This window comes from Haliotis cracherodii, unplaced genomic scaffold, assembly GCF_022045235.1.
Source record: "Haliotis cracherodii isolate W230 unplaced genomic scaffold, xgHalCrac1.p SCAF_13, whole genome shotgun sequence".
Lineage (NCBI taxonomy): Eukaryota > Metazoa > Mollusca > Gastropoda > Lepetellida > Haliotidae > Haliotis > Haliotis cracherodii.
Window position 1 is genome coordinate 3,072,999 of NW_027266268.1, and position 27,285 is coordinate 3,100,283.

General features: G+C 42.8%; 2 protein-coding genes across 6 annotated transcripts in view; one reads left to right on the forward strand and one right to left on the reverse strand.

The window, feature by feature from the left end:
- LOC139459512 (uncharacterized) overlaps positions 1 to 27,285 on the reverse strand; it is a 177,332-nt gene that overhangs the window by 96,826 nt on the left and 53,221 nt on the right. For 2 of the 5 annotated variants that reach the window (XM_071241013.1, XM_071241014.1), the window contains exons 8-32: positions 25,237 to 25,385; positions 23,367 to 23,495; positions 22,076 to 22,189; positions 21,680 to 21,826; positions 20,368 to 20,496; positions 20,058 to 20,204; positions 18,861 to 18,989; positions 18,551 to 18,697; positions 18,126 to 18,254; positions 17,816 to 17,962; positions 16,689 to 16,817; positions 16,379 to 16,525; positions 15,447 to 15,575; positions 15,137 to 15,283; positions 14,205 to 14,333; positions 13,895 to 14,041; positions 12,648 to 12,776; positions 12,338 to 12,484; positions 11,148 to 11,261; positions 10,752 to 10,898; positions 7,179 to 7,308; positions 5,148 to 5,302; positions 3,065 to 3,182; positions 2,396 to 2,538; positions 102 to 222 (exon numbers count right to left, since the gene is read on the reverse strand). In XM_071241013.1, the coding sequence (XP_071097114.1) occupies positions 102 to 222; positions 2,396 to 2,538; positions 3,065 to 3,182; positions 5,148 to 5,302; positions 7,179 to 7,308; positions 10,752 to 10,898; positions 11,148 to 11,261; positions 12,338 to 12,484; positions 12,648 to 12,776; positions 13,895 to 14,041; positions 14,205 to 14,333; positions 15,137 to 15,283; positions 15,447 to 15,575; positions 16,379 to 16,525; positions 16,689 to 16,817; positions 17,816 to 17,962; positions 18,126 to 18,254; positions 18,551 to 18,697; positions 18,861 to 18,989; positions 20,058 to 20,204; positions 20,368 to 20,496; positions 21,680 to 21,826; positions 22,076 to 22,189; positions 23,367 to 23,495; positions 25,237 to 25,385 (3,399 nt within the window). The remainder of the gene's footprint in view (positions 1 to 101; positions 223 to 2,395; positions 2,539 to 3,064; positions 3,183 to 5,147; positions 5,303 to 7,178; positions 7,309 to 10,751; positions 10,899 to 11,147; positions 11,262 to 12,337; positions 12,485 to 12,647; positions 12,777 to 13,894; positions 14,042 to 14,204; positions 14,334 to 15,136; positions 15,284 to 15,446; positions 15,576 to 16,378; positions 16,526 to 16,688; positions 16,818 to 17,815; positions 17,963 to 18,125; positions 18,255 to 18,550; positions 18,698 to 18,860; positions 18,990 to 20,057; positions 20,205 to 20,367; positions 20,497 to 21,679; positions 21,827 to 22,075; positions 22,190 to 23,366; positions 23,496 to 25,236; positions 25,386 to 27,285) is intronic. The other 3 variants (XM_071241015.1, XM_071241017.1, XM_071241018.1) reach the window with 3 other exon arrangements.
- Positions 1 to 27,285, forward strand: part of LOC139459513 (coiled-coil-helix-coiled-coil-helix domain-containing protein 5-like) — a 433,260-nt gene that overhangs the window by 68,482 nt on the left and 337,493 nt on the right. The window lies entirely within an intron of this gene.

Below are 27,285 nucleotides of genomic sequence, written 5' to 3' on the forward strand. Positions count from 1 at the left end.
AAGTGTTATACCACATATAACATTTGTTGCAATATTTTTCTAGTTTTCAGTTTTCACTACATCTCTATTAGCTCATATTGTTTGTATGGTGTACGACATACCTGCACTTGTCCAGCTGAGAGAGAGTTGTTTTGACAACCTCAAAAGGCTGCATGCAGTACTGCAGCATCTCCCCCAGCACCCCGAACATGGATATCATGCTGGAGCAAGTCATGTTGCCGCCTGTCACAAACACAAAAATGTCATAATGGGTCCAAGTGTCTGTAAAAACATGGTACAATATTGACAGGCACATTGCCCATGGAGACACTGAAGACACTGCAAACATGTAGACAAGTAATCAGCCAAGTCACCGCGAGTACAACAACACGACAGCACAAAAACATATATTGCCTGAAAACTATTCTATATATTATTTTTTAACAATGGAAAAAAATATTTTGAGGCCACAACATATATACATTTGTTATACCTCTATAAAGAATCTTGCAATTCCATTGGTTAATTCGTACCACATGATGAAACAATACATTTCAATGTAGACCCCACAAATCATGTGACTGACACTGACCTCGAATATTGACTCGTCACATGAACAGTATTGACCTGCCACAATATGCTAATAGAAAACAATATGTCATCTTGTACTTACATTTCACAGTTCACAGACAAGTAACTGTAATACAACAGAAGATGGTTTAAAGGCTTAATATACTTTTTAACCTTGTCAACAGTAATCATTCGGCTTGATATACTGAAATTCATGAGGCAGTCCTCTGTTTCATTTCAGTAACTTATCTGTGAACTGTGACAAGTCAATATTCATCAGTCAGTGTCAGTCACACGATTTGGGGGTCTACATTTAAATGTATTGTTTCGTCACATGGTACGGATTAACTTATGGAATTGCAAGAATCTTAATCAAGGTATAACAAATATACATATGCTGGAAAACTGTTGCAAATGAACTATCTACAGTGCAAATATTTATATGAACTATCTCAGGACAAATATTCATATGAACTATCTCAGGACAAATATTTATATGAACTATCTCAGGACAAATATTTATATGAACTATCTCAGGACAAATATTCATATGAACTATCGACAGTGCAAATATTTATATGATGTACATTTTCAGTGCAGAATTGTATATCAACCATCTTGGTGAAAATATTTATAAGGGACTATCTTTAGTGCCAAAAAATTTTTTCACATTCTTTAGCTTCTATATGTGCAATTCTTTACAAAGTTTCAAATGATTTGATGGCCTCAGTTACAGGGATTTCAATATACTAGTGTTGGCAATTATAGTTTGTATTTCTTCATAGGTCATAATGAACAAACTGGCCTCAGTTACAGGGATTTCAATATTCTAGTAGGGGAAATCATAGGTTGCATTTCTTCATAGGTCATAATGAACAAACTGGCCTCAGTTACAGGGACTTCAATATTCTAGTGTTGGCAATCATAGGTTGTATTTCTTCATAGGTCATAATGAACAAACTGGCCTCAGCTACAGGGATTTCAATATTCTAGTATTGGCAATTATAGTTTGTATTTCTTCATAGGTCTTAATGAACAACCTGGCTTCAGTTACAGGGATTTCAATATATTAGTGTTGGCAATTATAGTTTGTATTTATTCATAGGTCATAATGAACAAAATGGCTTCAGCTACATGGATTTCAATATTCTAGTGTTGGCAATTATAGTTTGTATTTCTTCATAGGTCTTAATGAACAACCTGGGTATTTCAGCATTTCTCAATACAATGAAATAAAAACATAATATATATTCAATCAATGTCACAACACTCCCTATCAACACAGACTTCGCTCTATATTAGTTGCAATGGGGATGAGTGAGTGAGTGCAGTTTAACACCAGCATGGACAGCATATCAGTCACATCATAGCATGTCAGTTTAGTGTGGGAGGAAAGTCTGAATTGATGCAGACTAATCACTTTTGTGAAAGCCACGAGTACGGGTATGGAGCTGACAAACTGAGAAACATAATCAGGGCAAACCCAGATTTGAACCCACAATCACAGGTTTTAACTCTGCACAGTGCACTGTGGCATCTCAAGACTACTGGGCCACCAATGCCCACAATATAATCCGCTTCAAATCTGGACCCTCACAATTAAGCTTTTTATTTCAAATATATTGACAAGTCTCAAATTAAAGGTAGTTTTATTGCTAAATCTGTACAACATATATTTGTACATCAAATTTGAATATGAACTATCCAATATTTTACGAAAGGTACATTCATTTCAGTAATTGCTTAGGATGATCAAATAATAAAAATTATGACATTTAATGGCATATGTAAAAGTCTAGTGATGGTATTTTTTCAGATCTCTGTGCACATTGTTCTCTTTACTAACCTTCTCTGGGGCCTTGACACTTGGAAAAGTTAAAACCTTTCCTTTGATGGATGACTTGGGCATTGTTGATGACAGCATCATAGATTCTGGAGACTGGACACTTGACTATCATTTGTAGACATGCCACAGAGCCGTTCAGCAACCTGGAGATTATTATACAGATTACATAACATGTTATCAGGTGCATCTCATTCAGCAACCTGGAGATTATTTATACAGATTACATAACATGTTATCAGATGCATCTCATTCAGCAACCTGGAGATTATTTATACAGATTACATAACATGTTATCAGATGCATCTCATTCAGCAACCTGGAGATTATTATACAGATTACATAACATGTTATCAGGTGCATCTCATTCAGCAACCTGGAGATTATTATACAGATTACATAACATGTTATCAGATGCATCTCATTCAGCAACCTGGAGATTATTATACAGATTACATAACATGTTATCAGATGCATCTCATTCAGCAGCCTGGAGATTATTCTAAGATAATGAAAGTGGCCTCTTTGGTTTATTTCATTTGGACTGTGCCCTGGCCTCATGTTAAACCTTTCCATGGTTGCCCCTGGAAACTATTCCAGCCTATTCATGAATTCAATCAAGATCTGCCCGACAGAGGTGCATTCCGACTGCAAGAAGCCGGCATCACCTACATGCAGGTGTCTGGTATTCCAGGGGATGACTGCAGGCATACGGACTGAGATGCATACAGGGCCAGCCCACGGGAGTCCTCGCACAGCGACTTCTGCATGCTGGAGTTGTCTGTGGGGGCTGCAAGGACACAGTAATAATCAACAACTTTGACATTATGTCTGTAGGCAGAGCCAGACAGGTGTTAGTGTTCAATTTCAAATATATTAGGTTTCATCAATGAAAGATCAAATGACCAATGCACATTTCTTCCCAACAGAAATATACCGGATACATATTATTATCTAAAACAATTCCTGACATTGTGAATCATCAAACAATAGTTATCATTGTGTATAATTCTAAAAATACTACCTCAATTACATCATTGCCATAATCCTGTTGTTTGGCTATCATCACTCTGTAAAAGCTTTTAGATGTTCAAAAGATGACCCCTTCAGTGTCACCTGTCCAAATATATGGCTTTGGTGTAATGGGGGTACGGTATTTAAAGGAATTATACATATGTTAAAGTTCCTCAGCAAGAAATCGATGGAGAAAGTATTGGTAGAGCTCTATCAGCTATATCAACTATTCACGTCTGTGATTGTGGCAGACTATCTAAAAAAATAACTTAAACACTCTTGATGCTTACACACGGATCCAGTTCAGTGCATTTTACACAATAACAAGTCTCCATCTTGGCTTTTCATGTTGAAACATGATTACTCCATGAGAACACCATGATCAGACATAAGCAGACATGAGTAGACAGTGAGTAGATGAGTAAACATAAGCAAACATGAGCAGACATGAGTAGACATGAGTAGACAGTGAGTAGACAGTGAGTAAACAGAAGGACTGTGCGCAAAAACGCAGCAGTAAAAACAGTGCGCCAAAACGCACCCAAACGAACATTCAATGGACATGAAAATGTTGTGTTTCACGTGCAAGAGTCACTTAACATGTTACGCGACTGTGGTTTTGTGTTCAGTTGTGCAAAAGTTGTCAGGTGGCAACATGTGCTTATAGTTTAGTCCCAAGACAGGAATTTAGGAGAGAAACGTTGTTATAAAACAACATAGTAACTTCACATATAAAAAGTGAACTTATCCACAATAAGTGGAGAAACATTGTTCATTATATGTAACTGATAAGATACATTAAAAGTATGAACTTGTTTCAATAGTTTATTGTTTTGAATTTAGGGGTTATCTTCACTCCATGAATAGATGAGTAAACATAAGCAAACATGAGCAGACATAAGAGCAGATATTAGAAGACATGAGCAAACATGAGTAGACATGAGTAGACATGAGTAGACATGAGAAGACAGTGAGTAAACATAAGTAGACATGGGAAGACATGAGCGATATGAGCAGTCATGAGTAGATGAGCAAACATATGCATGAGCAGACATGAGTAGACATGAGTAGACATAAGAGCAGATATAAGAAGACATGTGTAGACATGAGTGACATGAGCAGATATGGGTAGACATGGGTAGACATGAGTAGACATGGGTAGAAATGAGAAGACATGTGTAGACATGAGCAGACATGTGTAGACATGAGCAGACATGTGTAGACATGAGAAGACATAAAGAGACCATCAGTAGACATGAGTAGACATGAGTAGACATGAGAAGACATGTGTAGACATGAGCATACATGGGTAGACATGTGTAGATATGAGCAGACATGGGTAGACATGAGTAGACATGGGTAGACATAAGGAGACCATCAGTAGACAAGAGTAGACATAAAGAGACCATCAGTAGACATAAGAGATTAGAAGACATGCAAACACATGAGAAGACATGAGTAGACATAAGTAGACATGAGAAGACATGAATAGACATGAGTAGCTGAGTAAACAAAAGCAAGCATGAGTAGACATAGAGCAGATATAACAAGACATAAGCAGACATAAGGAGACCATCAGTAGACAGTGAGTAGATACAAGGAGACCATCAGTAGACAGTGAGTAGATACAAGGAGACCATCAGTAGACAGTGAGTAGATACAAGGAGACCATCAGTAGACAGTGAGTAGATACAAGGAGACCATCAGTAGACAATGTGGTAACTGGAGTTTCAGAGAGTACCTTGACACTGAGAGTAGTCTGGGATTGTCATGTTTGAGTTAGACCTTATCAAGTCCAAGTAGGATCTTATCTGGCCATGAAGTTCCATCAAGGAACAGTTATAGTGGTCCTTCCGTAATTCATTTCTTGCACACACAACTGTGGAGGCAAACAACCTGCAACAAAAACAAAGGAGTCACATGTGCTGACAATGTTTGCCGCGTCATGAGTAATACTATAGTTTGTAAACCAGCAATATCTTTTGCAAGTTTTGACAAAACCAATTTGTTTACCACACTTACCTTACCTTAACAAGCAACCCGTCTATCATAGGGATTGTTGTGGGTGTCGGGTGGGGTACCAGCCCTACCCTCCACATACCTTTACCACCCCTACCCTCCACATACCTTTACCACCCCCTACCCTCCACATACCTGTACAACCCCTACCCTCCACATACCTGTACCACCCCTACCCTCTACATACTTGTACCACCCCCTACCCTCCACATACCTGTACCACCCCTACCCTCTACATACCTGTACCACCCCTACCCTCTACATACTTGTACCACCCCCTACCCTCCACATACCTGTACCACCCCTACCCTCCACATACCTGTACCACCCCTACCCTCTACATACCTGTACCACCCCTACCCTCCACATACCTGTACCACCCCTACCCTCCACATACCTGTACCACCCCTACCCTCCACATACCTGTACCACCCCTACCCTCCACATACCTGTACCACCCCTACCCTCTACATACCTGTACCACCCCTACCCTCCACATACTTGTACCACCCCCTACCCTCCACATACCTGTACCACCCCTACCCTCCACATACCTGTACCACCCCTACCCTCCACATACCTGTACCACCCCTACCCTCCACATACCTGTACCACCCCTACCCTCTACATACATGTACCACCCCCTACCCTCCACATACCTGTACCACCTCTACCCTCCACATACCTGTACCACCCCTACCCTCCACATACCTGTACCACCCCTACCCTCCACATACCTGTACCACCCCCTACCCTCTACATACCTGTACCACCCCCTACCCTCCACATACCTGTACCACCCCTACCCTCCACATACTTGTACCACCCCCTACCCTCCACATACTTGTACCACCCCCTACCCTCCACATACATGTACCATCCCTACCCTCCACATACCTGTACCACCCCTACCCTCCACATACCTGTACCACCCCTACCCTCTACATACCTGTACCACCCCTACCCTCTACATACATGTACCACCCCTACCCTCTACATACATGTACCACCTCAACCCTCCACATACCTGTACCACCTCTACCCTTCACATACCTGTACCACCTGTGGAAGGAGGTGTAGGCCTGTGGAAGGAGGAGCAGGCCTGTGAAAGAACGTGTAGGCCTGTGGAAGGATACGGAGGCCTGTGGAAGGATACGGAGGGAGGCCTATGGAAGGATACGGAGGGAGGCCTGTGGAAGGATACGGAGGGAGGCCTGTGGAAGGATACGGAGGGAGGCCTATGGAAGGATACGGAGGGAGGCCTGTGGAAGGATACGGAGGGAGGCCTATGGAAGGATACGGAGGGAGGCCTATGGAAGGATACGGAGGGAGGCCTGTGGAAGGATACGGAGGGAGGCCTGTGGAAGGATACGGAGGGAGGCCTGTGGAAGGATACGGAGGGAGGCCTATGGAAGGATACGGAGGGAGGCCTATGGAAGGATACGGAGGGAGGCCTATGGAAGGATACGGAGGGAGGCCTATGGAAGGATACGGAGGGAGGCCTATGGAAGGATACGGAGGGAGGCCTATGGAAGGATACGGAGGGAGGCCTGTGGAAGGATACGGAGGGAGGCCTATGGAAGGATATGGAGGGAGGCCTGTGGAAGGATACGGAGGGAGGCCTATGGAAGGATACGGAGGCCTGTGAAAGGAGGCGGAGGCTTGTGGATGGAGGTGTAACCCTTTGGGAGGAGGTGTCGGCCTGTTGGTGGAGTGCCCACTTTGTAGATAGAGCATTCACAGTTCAACATACCTGCACACATCAGAGGAGGATAAAGTTGTTGTGTTGAGGGCCATGATGGGAGTGAGGCAGTTGATAGCCAGGTTGGCAAAACCTGAATAGCCCACCAAGGGGACACAGGGTTTCATTGTCACATTTTCACCTGTAATCAGAAAAGTATAGCTATGCATATATCCTAAATAGAAAAGAATTTCACTTTCTGTAGTATGTATGTTGCTTGTATAATAAAAAGCTATCGTGTTGGCAACTGAACATAATATAAGATGTATTACTGTGATAGCTCTCTGCATGAAGACATAACAAACCCTTCATACAAAGCTGAATCAGGGAAAATGAAGAATGCATGGGTTCTTGAGCCAGGGTTTAGATGTCTGCTTTCTGAGAGTATTAAGCTTCATATCCATAATCACCATAATTTGAAAATTTCAATATTATTAAAGGAAAAGCAACACCTCCCTTCCATAGTAAATAGTGTAACCATAACAACTTCCCCATGGTGCTGCCCATTTATGCTAATTTTCAAGAAATTTCTCACTGCATCACTTTCTGGTACTGAGCACCTAGAAGCATCGATACTTCTAAACATTGGCTGATGACAAGTTGGAGGTTTTGTCAGGGTTTCAAGCAAAATGGTGTCACACTTGAGTGAAAGATTGCCCCATGGAAACCTAGGTCCTCTTAAAACAACCACAAACCCAGTAAAGAACCCAAACCAGTAAAGAAAAAAATATCAAAACAAACAGTTATCATTGTTAATAATTCTAAGAAAACTAGCTCTATTACATCTCTGTCATAAATCCTGTATTTTGGCTGCAATCACACCAAAACTGAATAGTCGTCCTCACTGTCAACTGTACATTAGTTGTATCCCTAATAGCACTCTGGACTACCTCTTCCATGTATAAAGGTAGGAAAATCATCATAATGGTGGGAGGGAGTAATTCTGTTGTAATAGAGGTAGAACTACGATTCCTACGATTACATCATTGCCAGAATACACCACTAAGAAAGTTCTGCCTGAAGGACACTCCTTTACAGTTGACAGCAAATCGAGTAGAATCATATTGTAAATCTTTGGACTGCTTCAGATCCTCATGAGGTCATCCTATTCTTCACCTTAAAAAGACCTGAAAATCATCATGCAGTCGAATAATTAGACAATACGTGATACCTTCTCTTGAATTATCGTTATATTGCTGATATTCTTGTTAATGACTCTAGAACCTTCTGAGACATCATAATCTGGTTAATTTATGTTCTGACATCACTCCCGTTCCCATTTTACCAACCCGTCACTTTCACTCTAAATGACATCCCTTCCTTGTAGATGTCATTTCCCTTCTCCTAAAAGTCATGACATCACTTCCAGCCCCTTTGCCAACATTATGACGTTTCTTCCAGTCCATATAAATGACATCACTTCTGGTACGGTTAACATCATTAATGACCCGAAACCTGGTTGTGACGTCTGTTCCAGTCTCAATGCTTCTGATTTTGATGTCACTCAAAGTCCGATCTGAGATACATGTAGACATATGACATGTGTTCTTCTAGAACTAATAAATAAAGGTGTACTCACCTTCAGTAGATGCTGGTAAAATCATCGCTACCCCCCCCCCTCCCCCCTCCCCCCCACACACTTTTTTCCCATAGACAGGAGGGAAAAACTATGCCTTAATTAAAGCCTGTGCGGCAATTACAGGTCCAAATGAATATGTCCCTGATAGATCTGGTTGCACATCTCTTAGATAAAAGTGAGTGAAGATATTATGTGAATATTTCTATGGCGTTGATGCAGGTCCATAGCTGCCAAGTATGACTTAAAAGCACAGATAGGGCAAAGTAATGGGTCCGGATGGTCTGTTGTAGGACTTAGAGCAGGGTAGTGTCTATGTCCTAATGAATGAGTATGGTTTTACGCCGCTTTTAGCAATATTCCAGCAATATCACGGCGGGGGGACACCAATAATGGGCTTCACTCTATGTCCTAATGGTCCGGTAGCTTTAGGCTGATTCTTGGCCACAAATCAGGGAGAGCATGTAAGGTGATGGATTTCCAAGATAAGTCATAAGCCGAGTCAGGAATTCCCTGTCTTGTAGGAGCTGACATCTATCCTGATTGACCACTAGAAAATCATCCAGATAACCATGGAGATGGGCAAAACATGACTGGAGCTGTTACCCTGGTGAATAACCATGGGGCGATCGACATCCCAAATGGCAGGACCCAGAACTCGAAAAGACAGCCATTGACAGCAAATCTGAGCTATCTCTGGGACTTGTCCGTATGGGGTTGAGTAGTTGGGATATAATGATGAATTGCTCACAACATCTCCACATAGGAAAACTTTGTCCCTGCTGATGATTATCTGGCTGATGATCTGGACGGTGTTGAAGCCTGTGTGTTGTCCAGGGTGGTTGAGTCTCCTGTTGGTCAATGACTTAAAGCCTGACTGGCTTGTGGAGTAGAGTCTTGACCCCCATCCGGTGGCGCAAGTCCATGATGCTCGTAGCAGACGATGATGATAGGCGAGGCCCTAATGAGGCCTGTCCCCCATGCGGCCTCTTGCCCGTGGGATACTTGTGTGCCTGTTCTGAAGAGGCCTGTTTCATCTTTTCTATTTCTATAGACAAAGCTGACAAAAGGATTCAAAGAGGGTTACCATGGAGGATTTCTGCTGAGGGAGAAGGAGCTCCAGCATAGCTATGGTGTCTTTTGCTGTCTCCATCGATTGTGTTGTCTAGGGGGTAGTAGGGACTGTCGGGATTACTTGAGTAGCTGGTGATATGTGAATTGACATAGTGGCGTCCACTTGTTTGCTGCTTCCATTCTCCTGTAAATTTATCCTATAATTTGGAGAAGGTTTTCTTGGATACGGGATTGCAGAACTCACAGCGATGATCTTCAGTGCATTAATTTTGCAGCTCTCCGAGGAACTAGAAGCAGCCACACTTCTGACACATGGAAGGAACCAGAAGATGCCATAATAGAAATTACAACACACCAAACACCTCCTGATACTCATGTGAAATGTGTCTCTAAGATATGACCAACTGCTATTTTTAGTAGCATTTAATAGTATTAAAACGGATTACTACCTAAACTGAAAAGGAAATAGAAATAGTGAGACTACATGACCGTGCTGGAGTCGGAACAGCTTCAGTGGAGAAGTGTCGATTGTCCTGCCTTTCCACATGGAAGAGGTAATCCAAAGTGCTATTAGGGATATAACTAATATGTATAGTTGACAGTGAAGAGGACTTCTGTTGAAAATCTGAAGGTTTAGTTTAGTTAGTGTGATTGCAGCCAAAATACAGGAGATGTAATAGAGGTAGTCTTCTTAGAATTATAAACAATGAAAACTGTTGGTTTGCTATTTTTGTCTTTACTGGTTAGGAAATGTAGGACAGATATGGGTTTGAGGTTGTTTTAAGAGGACCTTTTATCACCTGTGTTCCCATGGGGTAATTTTTCACTCAAGTGTGACACCTTTCTGCTAAGTGTGATTGCAAACAAAAGCCAGGACTATGACAATGATGTAATAGAGGTAGAGGATTCGTAACAGCCAAGCATGTTACACTTACTGGGACGGTGGATAGGTTGTTGACAACTGTGACCACATCCATTAGAGCAGCACTTCTCTGCACCTGGACAGCTGGCATCAGAGCTGCAGTATTCCACACACGTGCCCATCATTGTACTGTTCCTTGGTGGGCACATGCCAGACTTATCTGCAAGGAAATATTGAGACATAAACTTCTCCTCTGGGGCACAAACAAAGCCTTGTAAATTTTAGTTTCACTTTGCATTTTTACCTCCATTGTTTACCATTCCAACAAATTACTGGAATATGAAAGTATAACAACCCAGATATGTAAGGCTGAAAACTTTATGTATTCCCTCAGATTTAACACATGAACCAAAAACCCATGTCTACTACATATTTCCTAACTAAACAAAAATTGCAAAAATGTATTTACTTGACATTCTTGACTCGCAGTTGTATCCCCTGTAACCATGCTGACACAAACAGTAGCTTGAGCCATTACGGACCACACAAGTTCCTCCATTGTAACATGTGAGGGAGCATGAACCTGGAAACAGATGGTTTTGACAGTTAGCTTTTGGACTCTTTATGGACAGCAGACTGTCCAAGTGGTGATCACATGACAGCATTTTCATACTCCCGATTGGTCAAATAATGATGACCTGATAGCGTGATGAGTCTCACAGTTTGTTGACTTTGTCCAATTATCATCACAGGTAAATGAGAAACCATATTTCACTCACATACTTAACATTTTACATGAAACCTGAATAGCAGATATCAATATAGCATGGAGCCTGAATAACACTGGTACATCTACTGGGATGGTGGACACAGCATGTTACACTTACTAGGAGGGTGGACACATCTGTCAAGCATGTTACACTTACTAGGAGGGTGGACACATCTGTCAAGCATGTTACACTTACTGGGATGATGGACACATCTGTCATGCATGTTACACTTACTGGGAGGGTGGACACATCTGTCATGCATGTTACACTTACTAGGATGGTGGACACATCTGTCATGCATGTTACACTTACTAGGATGGTGGACACATCTGTAATGCATGTTACACTTACTAGGATGGTGGACACATCTGTCAAGCATGTTATACTTACTGGGAGGGTGGACACATCTGTCATGCATGTTACACTTACTGAGAGGGTGGACACATCTGTCAAGCATAGTGCACTTACTGGGAGGGTGGACACATTTGTCAATCATGGTGCACTTACTGGGAGGGTGGACAAATCTGTCAAGCATAGTGCACTTACTGGGAGGGTGGACACAACATATTACACTTACTGGGATGATGGACACATTTGTCAAGCATGGTACACTTACTGGGAGGGTGGACACATCTGTCAATCATGGTGCACTTATTGGGAGGATGGACACAACAGTCAGGTATGTTACACTTACTGGGAGGGTGGACACAACAGCCATGCATGTTACACTTACTGGGAGGGTGGACAATTCTGTCAAGCATGGTACACTTACTGGGAGGTCGAACACATCTGTCAAGCAAGGGGCACTTACTGGGGCGATGGACACTTCTGTCAAGCATGGTACACATAGTGGGAGGGTGGACACATCTGTCAAGCATGGTACACTTACTGGGATGGTGGATAGGTTGTTGACAACTGTGACCACATCCATTAGAGCAGCACTTCTCTGCACCTGGACAGCTGGCATCAGAGCTGCAGTATTCCGCACACATGCCCATCATTGTACTGTTCCTTGGTGGGCACATGCCAGACTTATCTGCAAGGAAATATTGAGACATAAACTTCTCCTATGGGGCACAAGCAAAGCATTGTAAATTTTAGTTTCACTTTCCTTACTGATGAACAATATTGATCATTTTTTTATTAAACATAGTGCACATGCAGTTCACAATTCTAGACAAGAGTTCAAGAATACTTACTGATGTTCTGGTTTGGTATCCTTGTCTCGCACTGGTATCCTGTGTAACCTCGGTAACACAAGCAGGAAGTAGAATTCCCCAGGGGCATGCAGGATCCCCCATTGTAGCAGGTCATGTTGGTACAAGGATCTGCAAACAAAGTGTGGAAGATAAACTATCCCAGGTGTCATACATTGGGAGCACACAATACACATGTATTAACACGCACATTAAAGTTAGTGTCCACTTACAGGGAGGGTGGACACAACAGTCATGTATGTTACACTTACTGGGAAGGTGGACACAACAGTCATGCATGTTACACTTACTGGGATGTTGGAAACAACAGCCATGCTTATAACACTTACTGGGAGGGTGGACACAACAGCCATGCATGTTACACTTACTGGGAGGGTGGACACAACAGTCATGTATGTTACACTTACTGGGATGTTGGAAACAACAGCCATGCTTATAACACTTACTGGGAGGGTGGACACAATAGCCACCATGCATATTACACTTACTGGGAGGTTGGAAACAGCAGTCATGCATATTACACTTACTGAGAGGGTGGACACAACAGCCATGCATATTACACTTACTGGGAGGGTGGACACAATAGCCATGCATATTACACTTACAGGGAGGGTGGACACAATAGCCATGCATATTACACTTACTGGGAGGGTGGACACAATAGCCATGCATATTACACTTACTGGGAGGGTGGACACAATAGCCATGCTTATTACACTTACAGGGAGGGTGGACACAATAGCCATGCATGTGACACTTACTGGGAGGGTGGACACAACAGTCATGTATGTTACACTTACTGGGAGGGTGGACACAGCAGTCAGGCATGTTACACTTACTTGGAGGGTGGACACAGCAGTCATGCATATTACACTTACTGACAGGGTGGACACAACAGCCATGCATATTACACTTACTGAGAGGGTGGACACAATACCCATGCATATTACACTTACTGGGAGGGTGGACACAGCAGTCAGGCATGTTACACTTACTTGGAGGGTGGACACAGCAGTCATGCATATTACACTTACTGGGAGGGTCGACACAAGAGTCAAGCATGTTACACTTACTGGGAGGATGGACACATTTGTCAAGCATGGTAGACTTACTGGCAGGGTGGACACACAAGTCATGCATGGTACACTTACTGGGACGATGGACACAGCAGCCATGCATGGTACACTTACAGGGACGATGGACACAGCAGCCATGCATGATACACTTACTGGGATGGTGGATAGGTTGTTGACAACTGTGACCACATCCATTAGAGCAGCACTTCTCTGCACCTGGACAGCTGGCATCAGAGCTGCAGTATTCCGCACACGTACCCATCATTGTACTGTTCCTTGGTGGGCACATGCCAGACTTATCTGCAAAGAAATATTGAGACATAAACTTCTCCTATGGGGCACAAGCAAAGCATTGTAAATTTTAGTTTCACTTTCCTTACTGATGAACAATATTGATCATTTTTTTATTAAACATAGTGCACATGCAGTTCACAATTCTAGACAAGAGTTCAAGAATACTTACTGATGTTCTGGTTTGGTATCCTTGTCTCGCACTGGTATCCTGTGTAACCTCGGTAACACAAGCAGGAAGTAGAATTCCCCAGGGGCATGCAGGATCCCCCATTGTAGCAGGTCATGTTGGTACAAGGATCTGCAAACAAAGTGTGGAAGATAAACTATCCCAGGTGTCATACATTGGGAGCACACAATACACATGTATAAACACGAACATTAAAGTTAGTGTCCACTTACAGGGAGGGTGGACACAACAGTCATGCATGTTACACTTACTGGGAGGGTGGACACAACAGCCATGCTTATAACACTTACAGGGAGGGCGGACACAACAGTCATGTATGTTACACTTACTGGGAGGGTGGACACAACAGTCATGTATGTTACACTTACTGGGATGTTGGAAACAACAGCCATGCTTATAACACTTACTGGGAGGGTGGACACAACAGCCATGCATGTGACACTTACTGGGAGGGTGGACACAACAGTCATGTATGTTACACTTACTGGGAGGGTGGACACAATAGCCATGCATATTACACTTACTGGGAGGTTGGAAACAGCAGTCATGCATATTACACTTACTGAGAGGGTGGACACAACAGCCATGCATGTTACACTTACTGGGATGTTGGAAACAATACCCATGCATATTACACTTACTGGGAGGGTGGACACAGCAGTCAGGCATGTTACACTTACTTGGAGGGTGGACACAGCAGTCATGCATATTACACTTACTGGGAGGGTCGACACAAGAGTCAAGCATGTTACACTTACTGGGAGGATGGACACATTTGTCAAGCATGGTAGACTTACTGGCAGGGTGGACACACAAGTCATGCATGGTACACTTACTGGGACGATGGACACAGCAGCCATGCATGGTACACTTACAGGGACGATGGACACAGCAGCCATGCATGATACACTTACTGGGATGGTGGATAGGTTGTTGACAACTGTGACCACATCCATTAGAGCAGCACTTCTCTGCACCTGGACAGCTGGCATCAGAGCTGCAGTATTCCGCACACGTACCCATCATTGTACTGTTCCTTGGTGGGCACATGCCAGACTTATCTGCAAAGAAATATTGAGACATAAACTTCTCCTATGGGGCACAAGCAAAGCATTGTAAATTTTAGTTTCACTTTCCTTACTGATGAACAATATTGATCATTTTTTTATTAAACATAGTGCACATGCAGTTCACAATTCTAGACAAGAGTTCAAGAATACTTACTGATGTTCTGGTTTGGTATCCTTGTCTCGCACTGGTATCCTGTGTAACCTCGGTAACACAAGCAGGAAGTAGAATTCCCCAGGGGCATGCAGGATCCCCCATTGTAGCAGGTCATGTTGGTACAAGGATCTGCAAACAAAGTGTGGAAGATAAACTATCCCAGGTGTCATACATTGGGAGCACACAATACACATGTATAAACACGAACATTAAAGTTAGTGTCCACTTACAGGGAGGGTGGACACAACAGTCATGCATGTTACACTTACTGGGAGGGTGGACACAACAGCCATGCTTATAACACTTACAGGGAGGGCGGACACAACAGTCATGTATGTTACACTTACTGGGAGGGTGGACACAACAGTCATGTATGTTACACTTACTGGGATGTTGGAAACAACAGCCATGCTTATAACACTTACTGGGAGGGTGGACACAACAGCCATGCATGTGACACTTACTGGGAGGGTGGACACAACAGTCATGTATGTTACACTTACTGGGAGGGTGGACACAATAGCCATGCATATTACACTTACTGGGAGGTTGGAAACAGCAGTCATGCATATTACACTTACTGAGAGGGTGGACACAACAGCCATGCATGTTACACTTACTGGGATGTTGGAAACAATACCCATGCATATTACACTTACTGGGAGGGTGGACACAGCAGTCAGGCATGTTACACTTACTTGGAGGGTGGACACAGCAGTCATGCATATTACACTTACTGGGAGGGTCGACACAAGAGTCAAGCATGTTACACTTACTGGGAGGATGGACACATTTGTCAAGCATGGTAGACTTACTGGCAGGGTGGACACACAAGTCATGCATGGTACACTTACTGGGACGATGGACACAGCAGCCATGCATGGTACACTTACAGGGACGATGGACACAGCAGCCATGCATGATACACTTACTGGGATGGTGGATAGGTTGTTGACAACTGTGACCACATCCATTAGAGCAGCACTTCTCTGCACCTGGACAGCTGGCATCAGAGCTGCAGTATTCCGCACACGTACCCATCATTGTACTGTTCCTTGGTGGGCACATGCCAGACTTATCTGCAAAGAAATATTGAGACATAAACTTCTCCTATGGGGCACAAGCAAAGCATTGTAAATTTTAGTTTCACTTTCCTTACTGATGAACAATATTGATCATTTTTTTATTAAACATAGTGCACATGCAGTTCACAATTCTAGACAAGAGTTCAAGAATACTTACTGATGTTCTGGTTTGGTATCCTTGTCTCGCACTGGTATCCTGTGTAACCTCGGTAACACAAGCAGGAAGTAGAATTCCCCAGGGGCATGCAGGATCCCCCATTGTAGCAGGTCATGTTGGTACAAGGATCTGCAAACAAAGTGTGGAAGATAAACTATCCCAGGTGTCATACATTGGGAGCACACAATACACATGTATAAACACGAACATTAAAGTTAGTGTCCACTTACAGGGAGGGTGGACACAACAGTCATGCATGTTACACTTACTGGGAGGGTGGACACAACAGCCATGCTTATAACACTTACAGGGAGGGCGGACACAACAGTCATGTATGTTACACTTACTGGGAGGGTGGACACAACAGTCATGTATGTTACACTTACTGGGATGTTGGAAACAACAGCCATGCTTATAACACTTACTGGGAGGGTGGACACAACAGCCATGCATGTGACACTTACTGGGAGGGTGGACACAACAGTCATGTATGTTACACTTACTGGGAGGGTGGACACAATAGCCATGCATATTACACTTACTGGGAGGTTGGAAACAGCAGTCATGCATATTACACTTACTGAGAGGGTGGACACAACAGCCATGCATGTTACACTTACTGGGATGTTGGAAACAACAGCCATGCTTATTACACTTACTGGGAGGGTGGAAAAAATAGCCATGCATGTTACACTTACTGGGAGGGTCGACACAACAGCCATGCATATTACACTTACTGGGAGGGTGGACACAACAGCCATGCATATTACACTTACTGGGAGGGTGGAAACAGCAGTCAGGCATGTTACATATACTGGGAGGGTGGACACAATACCCATGCATATTACACTTACAAGGAGGGTGGACACAACAGTCATGCATATTACACTTACTGGGAGGGTGGACAGAGCAGCCAAGCATATTACACTTACAGGGAGGGTCGACACAAGAGTCAAGCATGTTACACTTACTGGGAGGGTGGACACATTTGTCAAGCATGGTAGACTTACTGGCAGGGTGGACACACAAGTCATGCATGGTACACTTACTGGGACGATGGACACAGCAGCCATGCATGGTACACTTACAGGGACGATGGACACAGCAGCCATGCATGATACACTTACTGGGAGGGTGGATAGGTTGTTGACAACTGTGACCACATCCATTAGAGCAGCACTTCTCTGCACCTGGACAGCTGGCATCAGAGCTGCAGTATTCCGCACACGTACCCATCATTGTACTGTTCCTTGGTGGGCACATGCCAGACTTATCTGCAAAGAAATATTGAGACATAAACTTCTCCTATGGGGCACAAGCAAAGCATTGTAAATTTTAGTTTCACTTTCCTTACTGATGAACAATATTGATCATTTTTTTATTAAACATAGTGCACATGCAGTTCACAATTCTAGACAAGAGTTCAAGAATACTTACTGATGTTCTGGTTTGGTATCCTTGTCTCGCACTGGTATCCTGTGTAACCTCGGTAACACAAGCAGGAAGTAGAATTCCCCAGGGGCATGCAGGATCCCCCATTGTAGCAGGTCATGTTGGTACAAGGATCTGCAAACAAAGTGTGGAAGATAAACTATCCCAGGTGTCATACATTGGGAGCACACAATACACATGTATAAACAAGCACATTAAAGTTAGTGTCCACTTACAGGGAGGGTGGACACAACAGTCATGTATGTTACACTTACTGGGAGGGTGGACACATTTGTCAAGCATGGTAGACTTACTGGCAGGGTGGACACACAAGTCATGCATGGTACACTTACTGGGACGATGGACACAGCAGCCATGCATGGTACACTTACAGGGACGATGGACACAGCAGCCATGCATGATACACTTACTGGGATGGTGGATAGGTTGTTGACAACTGTGACCACATCCATTAGAGCAGCACTTCTCTGCACCTGGACAGCTGGCATCAGAGCTGCAGTATTCCGCACACATGCCCATCATTGTACTGTTCCTTGGTGGGCACATGCCAGACTTATCTGCAAGGAAATATTGAGACATAAACTTCTCCTATGGGGCACAAGCAAAGCATTGTAAATTTTAGTTTCACTTTCCTTACTGATGAACAATATTGATCATTTTTTTATTAAACATAGTGCACATGCAGTTCACAATTCTAGACAAGAGTTCAAGAATACTTACTGATGTTCTGGTTTGGTATCCTTGTCTCGCACTGGTATCCTGTGTAACCTCGGTAACACAAGCAGGAAGTAGAATTCCCCAGGAGCATGCAGGATCCCCCATTGTAGCAGGTCATGTTGGTACAAGGATCTGCAAACAAAGTGTGGAAGATAAACTATCCCAGGGGTCATACATTGGGAGCACACAATACACATGTATAAACAAGCACATTAAAGTTAGTGTCCACTTACAGGGAGGGTGGACACAACAGTCATGTATGTTACACTTACTGGGAAGGTGGACACAACAGTCATGCATGTTACACTTACTGGGATGTTGGAAACAACAGCCATGCTTATAACACTTACTGGGAGGGTGGACACAACAGCCATGCATGTTACACTTACAGGGAGGGTGGACACAACAGCCATGCATGTTACACTTACAGGGAGGGTGGACACAACATTCATGCATATTACACATACAGGGAGGGTGGACACAATAGCCATGCATGTTACAATTACTGGGAGGGTGGACACATCTGTCATGCATGTTACACTTACTGGAAGGGTGGACACAATAGCCATGCATATTACACTTACTGGGAGGGTGGACACAACAGCCATGCATATTACACTTAAAGGGAGGGTGGACACAGCAGTCATGCATGTTACACTTACAGGGAGGGTGGACACAATAGCCAAGCATGTTACACTTACTGGGAGGGTGGACACAATAGCCATGCATATTACACTTACTGGGAGGGTGGACACAACAGTCATGCAAATTACACTTACTGGGAGGGTGGACAGAGCAGCCAAGCATATTACACTTACTGGGAGGGTGGACACAACAGCCATGCATGTTACACTTACTGGGAGGGTGGACACAGCAGTCATGCATATTACACTTACTGGGAGGGTGGACAGAGCAGCCAAGCATATTACACTTACTGGGAGGGTGGACACAACAGCCAGGCATGTTACACTTACTGGGAGGGTGGACACAACAGCCATGCATATTACACTTACTTGGAGGGTGGACAGAGCAGCCAAGCATGTTACACTTACTGGAATGGTGGACACATTTGTCAAGCATGGTAGACTTACTGAGAGGGTGGACACAACATGATACACTTACTGGCAGGGTGGACACACAAGTCATGCATGGTACACTTACAGGGACGATGGACACAGCAGCCATGCATGATACACTTACTGGGATGGTGGATAGGTTGTTGACAACTGTGACCACATCCATTAGAGCAGCACTTCTCTGCACCTGGACAGCTGGCATCAGAGCTGCAGTATTCCGCACACATGCCCATCATTGTACTGTTCCTTGGTGGGCACATGCCAGACTTATCTGCAAGGAAATATTGAGACATAAACTTCTCCTATGGGGCACAAGCAAAGCATTGTAAATTTTAGTTTCACTTTCCTTACTGATGAACAATATTGATCATTTTTTTATTAAACATAGTGCACATGCAGTTCACAATTCTAGACAAGAGTTCAAGAATACTTACTGATGTTCTGGTTTGGTATCCTTGTCTCGCACTGGTATCCTGTGTAACCTCGGTAACACAAGCAGGAAGTAGAATTCCCCAGGAGCATGCAGGATCCCCCATTGTAGCAGGTCATGTTGGTACAAGGATCTGCAAACAAAGTGTGGAAGATAAACTATCCCAGGGGTCATACATTGGGAGCACACAATACACATGTATAAACAAGCACATTAAAGTTAGTGTCCACTTACAGGGAGGGTGGACACAACAGTCATGTATGTTACACTTACTGGGAAGGTGGACACAACAGCCATGCATGTTACACTTACTGGGATGTTAGAAACAACAGCCATGCTTATAACACTTACTTGGAGGGTGGAAAAAATAGCCATGCATGTTACACTTACAGGGAGGGTGGACACAATAGCCATGTTTATTACACTTACTGGGAGGGTGGACACAATAGCCATGCATATTACACTTACTGGGAGGGTGGACACAATAGCCATGCTTATTACACTTACTGGGAGGGTGGACACAACAGCCATGCATATTACACTTACTGGGAGGGTGGACACAATAGCCATGCTTATTACACTGACTGGGAGGGTGGACACAATAGCCATGCATGTTACACTTACAGGGAGGGTGGACACAATAGCCATGCTTATTACACTTACTGGGAGGGTGGACACAATAGCCATGCATATTACACTTACAGGGAGGGTGGACACAATAGCCATGCATGTTACACTTACTAGGATGGTGGACACATCTGTCATGCATGTTACACTTACTGGGAGGGTGGACACAACAGCTATGCATATTACACTTACTGGGAGGGTGGACAAAATAGCCATGCATGTTACACTTACAGGGAGGGTGGACACAAGAGCCATGCATGTTACAATTACTGGGAGGGTGGACACACCAGCCATGCATGTTACACTTACTGGGAGGGTGGACACAACAGCCATGCATATTGCACTTACTGGGAGGGTGGACACATCTGTCAAGCATGTTACACTTACTGGAAAGGTGGACACATCTGTCAAGCATGTCACACTTAATGGGAGGATGGACACAACAGTCATGCATGTAACACTTACTGGGAGGGTGGACACATCTGTCAAGCATGTTACACTTACTGGAAAGGTGGACACATCTGTCAAGCATGTCACACTTACTTGGAGGGTGGACACAACAGCCATGCATGTTACTTACTGAGAGGGTGGACACAATAGCCATGCATGTTACACTTAATGGGAGGGTGGACACAGCATGTTACACTTACTGGGACGATGGACACAGCAGCCAAGCATGTTACACTTACTGGGATGGTGGATAGGTTGTTGACAACTGTGACCACATCCATTAGAGCAGCACTTCTCTGCACCTGGACAGCTGGCATCAGAGCTGCAGTATTCCACACACGTGCCCATCATTGTACTGTTCCTTGGTGGGCACATGCCAGACTTATCTGCAAAGAAATATTGAGACATCAACTTCTCCTCTGGGGCACAAACAAAGCCTTGTAAATTTTAGTTTCACATTGCATTTTTACCTCCATTGTTTACCATTCCAACAAATTTCTGGATCATGCAAGTATAACAACCCAGATATGTAAGGCTGAAAACTTTATGTATCCCCTCAGATTTAACACATGAACCAAAAACCCATGTCTACTACATATTTCCTAACTAAACAAAAATTGCAAAAATGTATTTACTTGACATTCTTGACTCGCAGTTGTATCCCCTGTAACCATGCTGACACAAACAGTAGCTTGAGCCATTACGGACCACACAAGTTCCTCCATTGTAACATGTGAGGGAGCATGAACCTGGAAACAGATGGTTTTGACAGTTAGCTTTTGGACTCTTTATGGACTGCAGACTGTCCAAGTGGTGATCACATAACAGCATTTTCATACTCCCGATTGGTCGAATAATGATGACCTGATAGCTTGATGAGTCTCACAGTTTGTTGATATTGTCGAATTATCTTCACAGGTCAATGAGAAACCATATTTCTCTCACATACATAAAAGAACTTAAAGATTTGAAATCACTTGCAGATTATAAAGGTGTGACTGCAAATATTCACATCTCAATGGAGATCATTCATAGAATCAACATCTTATATCTTATCACACTGCCAGAGTACTGACATCCTCAATACAATACCCCTTTAACATGGTACCTGAAAAACAGATATCCCTTTAACATGGAGTCTGAATAACAGATCAATTTATCATGAAACCTGAATAACAAATATCAATTTAACACGGAGCCTGAATAACACTGGTACACTTACTGGGATGGTGGACACAGCATGTTACACTTACTGGGATGGTGGACACATCTGTCAAGCGTGGTGCACTTACTGGGAGGGTGGACACATCTGTCAAGCATGTTACACTTACTGGGAGGGTAGACACATCTGTCAAGCATGTTACACTTACTGGGAGGGTGGACACATTTGTCAAGCATGTTACACTTACTGGGAGGGTGGACACATTTGTCAAGCATGTTACACTTACTGGGAGGGTGGACACAACATGTTACACTTACTGGGAGGGTGGACACATTTGTCAAGCATGTTACACTTACTGGGAGGGTGGACACATTTGTCAATCATGTTACACTTACTGGGAGGGTGGACACATTTGTCAAGCATGTTACACTTACTGGGAGGGTGGACACAACATGTTACACTTACTGGGAGGGTGGACACAACATGGTACACTTACTGGGAGGGTGGACACATCTGTCAAGCATGTTACACTTACTTGGAGGGTGGACACATCTGTCAAGCATGTTACACTTACTGGGAGGGTGGACACAACATGGTACACTTACTGGGAGGGTGGACACATCTGTCAAGCATGTTACACTTACTTGGAGGTTGGACACATATCTGAATTCACATTCGGTACTGATGAACAATATTGATCAATTTTTATTAAACATAGTGCACATGCAGTTCACAATTCTAGACAAGAGTTCAAGAATACTTACTGATGTTCTGGTTTGGTATCCTTGTCTCGCACTGGTATCCTGTGTAACCTCGGAGACACAAACAGGAAGTAGAATTCCCCAGGGGCATGCAGGATCCCCCATTGTAGCAGGTCATGTTGGTACAAGGATCTGCAAACAAAGTGTGGAAGATAAAATACTTTGCAAATCAGATCAAACATGTTTGCTGACATTCTACAAAGACATGAATTTATTGAGTGAAATTATTTGAGAAAGTGGTCAATTAGAATTAAAGAATCACATTTTACAGCATAATATGCCAGTGTATATACCACTCAAACATGGTGTGTTTAAGCAAATTACATATCATGCATGAAAGTATACAAAAGTGTACTGTTCCTTCGTAAGCCCTACCACTAATGACACATATACCAAGATGGCTGAGTAATGGCCATTAGAAGTCTTTCTAAATATGACAGCCACATTGAAAATCAGATTAGAACCTCTTGAACAAATTAGACTGTCAGTCAAATTCATCAAGTGAGCTAAAAAAGGCATTTTCAATATTGCTGCCATGATTAAATGTAGATCATTATCCTTCGACCACCTCTGAGAGGGCACATGGGGGCATCAAAAACAGCATCACAAAGCTCAAAGTTATTTCACACACCACCTATTTACTGACATCAAAGTCATAAGGATACAGGCAGAAATAAGTTAGTCAGGTGAAAACTGACATTTACAATATGTATGCTGTGGAGGTAATGTTTAACTCGTTCAACACCAGCTAGTCCACCAGGAGCATTTACTGCTGTGACACCAAGTTCCCAGTTATCAAGGACATTGTCTGCTTGTGAAACCTCTTTGACTGCATGTCATACACCATTTGAAAGGTCTAATCCTACTGTTTAAAAATATGAAAGTTATGTTTATAATATCGTTTAAATAATGCATTTACAACTTAATTAAGTTTATTAATTCATAATGTCCAGATAATGAGAGAGGAAACACACGGTATGGTAAGTTTGGGCAATTGTAAGATTTCATACTATCCACTTTCTGTTTTTTTCTCGTATTGTTTACATAATGGGAAAATTATCATACAAAGAAAAAAAATTAAAATAATATACCGGTGTATATCATCACCTATTTCCCTATAACAGTGGCTTTTTGCTCAGTAACATAAGAAAATACTGGGAAACATCGTTTCCGAAGCTTTGTATGAATAGCACATGAAGATTCCTTCGATGTTTGGTCACGTTTGAAAGCTCTGAACATCCGTATTATGACAGTAACCTTGCCAGGAGTATATTTGAAGTTGTAAAATGCATTTTTATTGCATTGAAATTGGTTTCTAATGATGCTTTATAGCCGTAATCTACCATAAGGATCATGATTGGTCAAATTCAAGTACGTGACCTAAGACAGCCAATCAAATTACAGTAATGGATACCGTCCTCGTGTATGAAAATTTTTGGATTTAGATGAGAGATTATGGTTAAATTGTGTTGTTATGATATTTTTAAGCATGAAATCGCAACCTATATTGAAAATGTAGAACTTTATGGCATATCGTGCTAAGTTATGACCATTGACAATACTTTGGCATTAAACATCGTGTGGCCGAGCATGAAAATCACTTGTCTTTCGATCATTACCGTATTTATTCGTGTATAAAATGCACTTTTTTTCACAATTTTTAGACTTAAAACTTAGGAGTCCGTAGTATACACGAAAAACTATATATTACCCCCTTTCCCCAGCCATACAACGGAAGTCGACCAATGGAATAGACCCATCCTAGCAGAGACCCATCCCAGCAGAGACCCATCCCAGCAGAGACCCTTCCTAGCAGTGACCTTTCCTGTCAGGGGTCTATCCCAGCAGAGACCCTTCCTTGCAGGAACATTACCTGTTGGTGTGTAACGGACACCAGCGATGACAAGACCAGCTGTCCTGAGGGTGTACGAGACATTCAGAAACCTCATCTGTTGAGCTGTGGTGAGTTCCTGTGAAAACTGTAGCTGGTAGCCAACAACAGCTGCTCCTGATGCTTGAACTCTGTGTCACAACATGATAAAACATTCAACAGTATGAAACAAGACAACCTAACTTTGGATGACCAGGTTACTGTTGTACACACATTTCCAGCACCTAGCAAAATATTATATTACATCCATCTTCTATCATGTAGTTTTATGACGATGGCAAGCAGAAATGGACACCTTTACCGACAAACATGGCCAAAAAGTTAACCCAGTAAGGGAACAGTTAACAGTAGAGGAAGTAACGTGTACACGAGACGGGGAGGTCACTCTTTTGGACCGTGGATTTCTGCATGTTGCACAAAAACGTCTCTACAAGAGTTATTTATGAAAATAATAAAACAAAATTAAGTACAGTTATTGATCATTATACAAGCTACCGTACAACATGAAAAAAATGTCATAAGAAAAATAATAAACTTGGGAGAAATTGGGAGAATAATGTGCAAGAATTGATTAAGAAGGAATTAATGAAAACAATATCAGCTGTTGAAACCAGCTGTTTTATGTTTGGTCTAAATAAAAAGGTTTCAGCGTCAAAAGGTTTTGAAAAATGGCCATCACTGACCACAGAACACAAAAGTGTTTAATGATACACTATTGCTGGGGACACATACAGGCTGGTTACACAAAAGTGTTTATTGATACACTATTGCTGGGGACACAGGCTGGTTACACAAAAGTGTTTAATGATACACTATTGCTGAGGACACGTACAGGCTGGTTACACAAACGTGTTTAATGATACACTATTGCTGGGGACAAATACAGGCTGGTTACACAAAAGTGTTTATTGATACACTGTTGCTGGGGACACGTACAGGCTGGTTACACAAAAGTGTTTAATGATACACTGTTGCTGGGGACACAGGCTGGTTACACAAAAGTGTTTAATGATACACTATTGCTGGGGACATGTACAGGCTGGTTACACAAAAGTGTTTAATGATACACTATTGCTGGGGACAAATACAGGCTGGTTACACGAAAGTGTTTAATGATACACTGTTGCTGGGGGCACAGGCTGGTTACACAAAAGTGTTTAATGATACATTGTTGCTGGGGACACGTACAGGCTGGTTACACAAAAGTGTTTAATGATACACTGTTGCTGGGGACAAATACAGGCTGGTTACACAAAAGTGTTTAATGATACTGTTAACTATTGCTGGGGACATGTACAGGCTGGTTCCACAAAAGTGTTTAATGATACACTGTTGCTGGGGACACGTACAGGCTGGTTACACAAAAGTGTTTAATGATACACTGTTGCTGGGGACATGTACAGGCTGGTTACACAAAAGTGTTTAATGATACACTGTTGCTGGGGACAAATACAGGCTGGTTACACAAAAGTGTTTAATGATACACTATTGCTGGGGACATGTACAGGCTGGTTACACAAAAGTGTTTAATGATACACTATTGCTGGGGACAAATACAGGCTGGTTACACAAAAGTGTTTAATGATACACTGTTGCTGGGGACATGTACAGGCTGGTTACACAAAAGTGTTTAATGATACACTGTTGCTGGGGACAAATACAGGCTGGTTACACAAAAGTGTTTAATGATACTGTTAACTATTGCTGGGGACATGTACAGGCTGGTTACACAAAAGTGTTTAATGATACACTATTGCTGGGGACACGTACAGGCTGGTTACACAAACGTGTTTAATGATACACTATTGCTGGGGACAAATACAGGCTGGTTACACAAAAGTGTTTATTGATACACTGTTGCTGGGGACATGTACAGGCTGGTTACACAAAAGTGTTTAATGATACACTGTTGCTGGGGACACGTACAGGCTGGTTACACAAAAGTGTTTAATGATACACTGTTGCTGGGGACACGTACAGGCTGGTTACACAAAAGTGTTTAATGATACACTATTGCTGGGGACAAATACA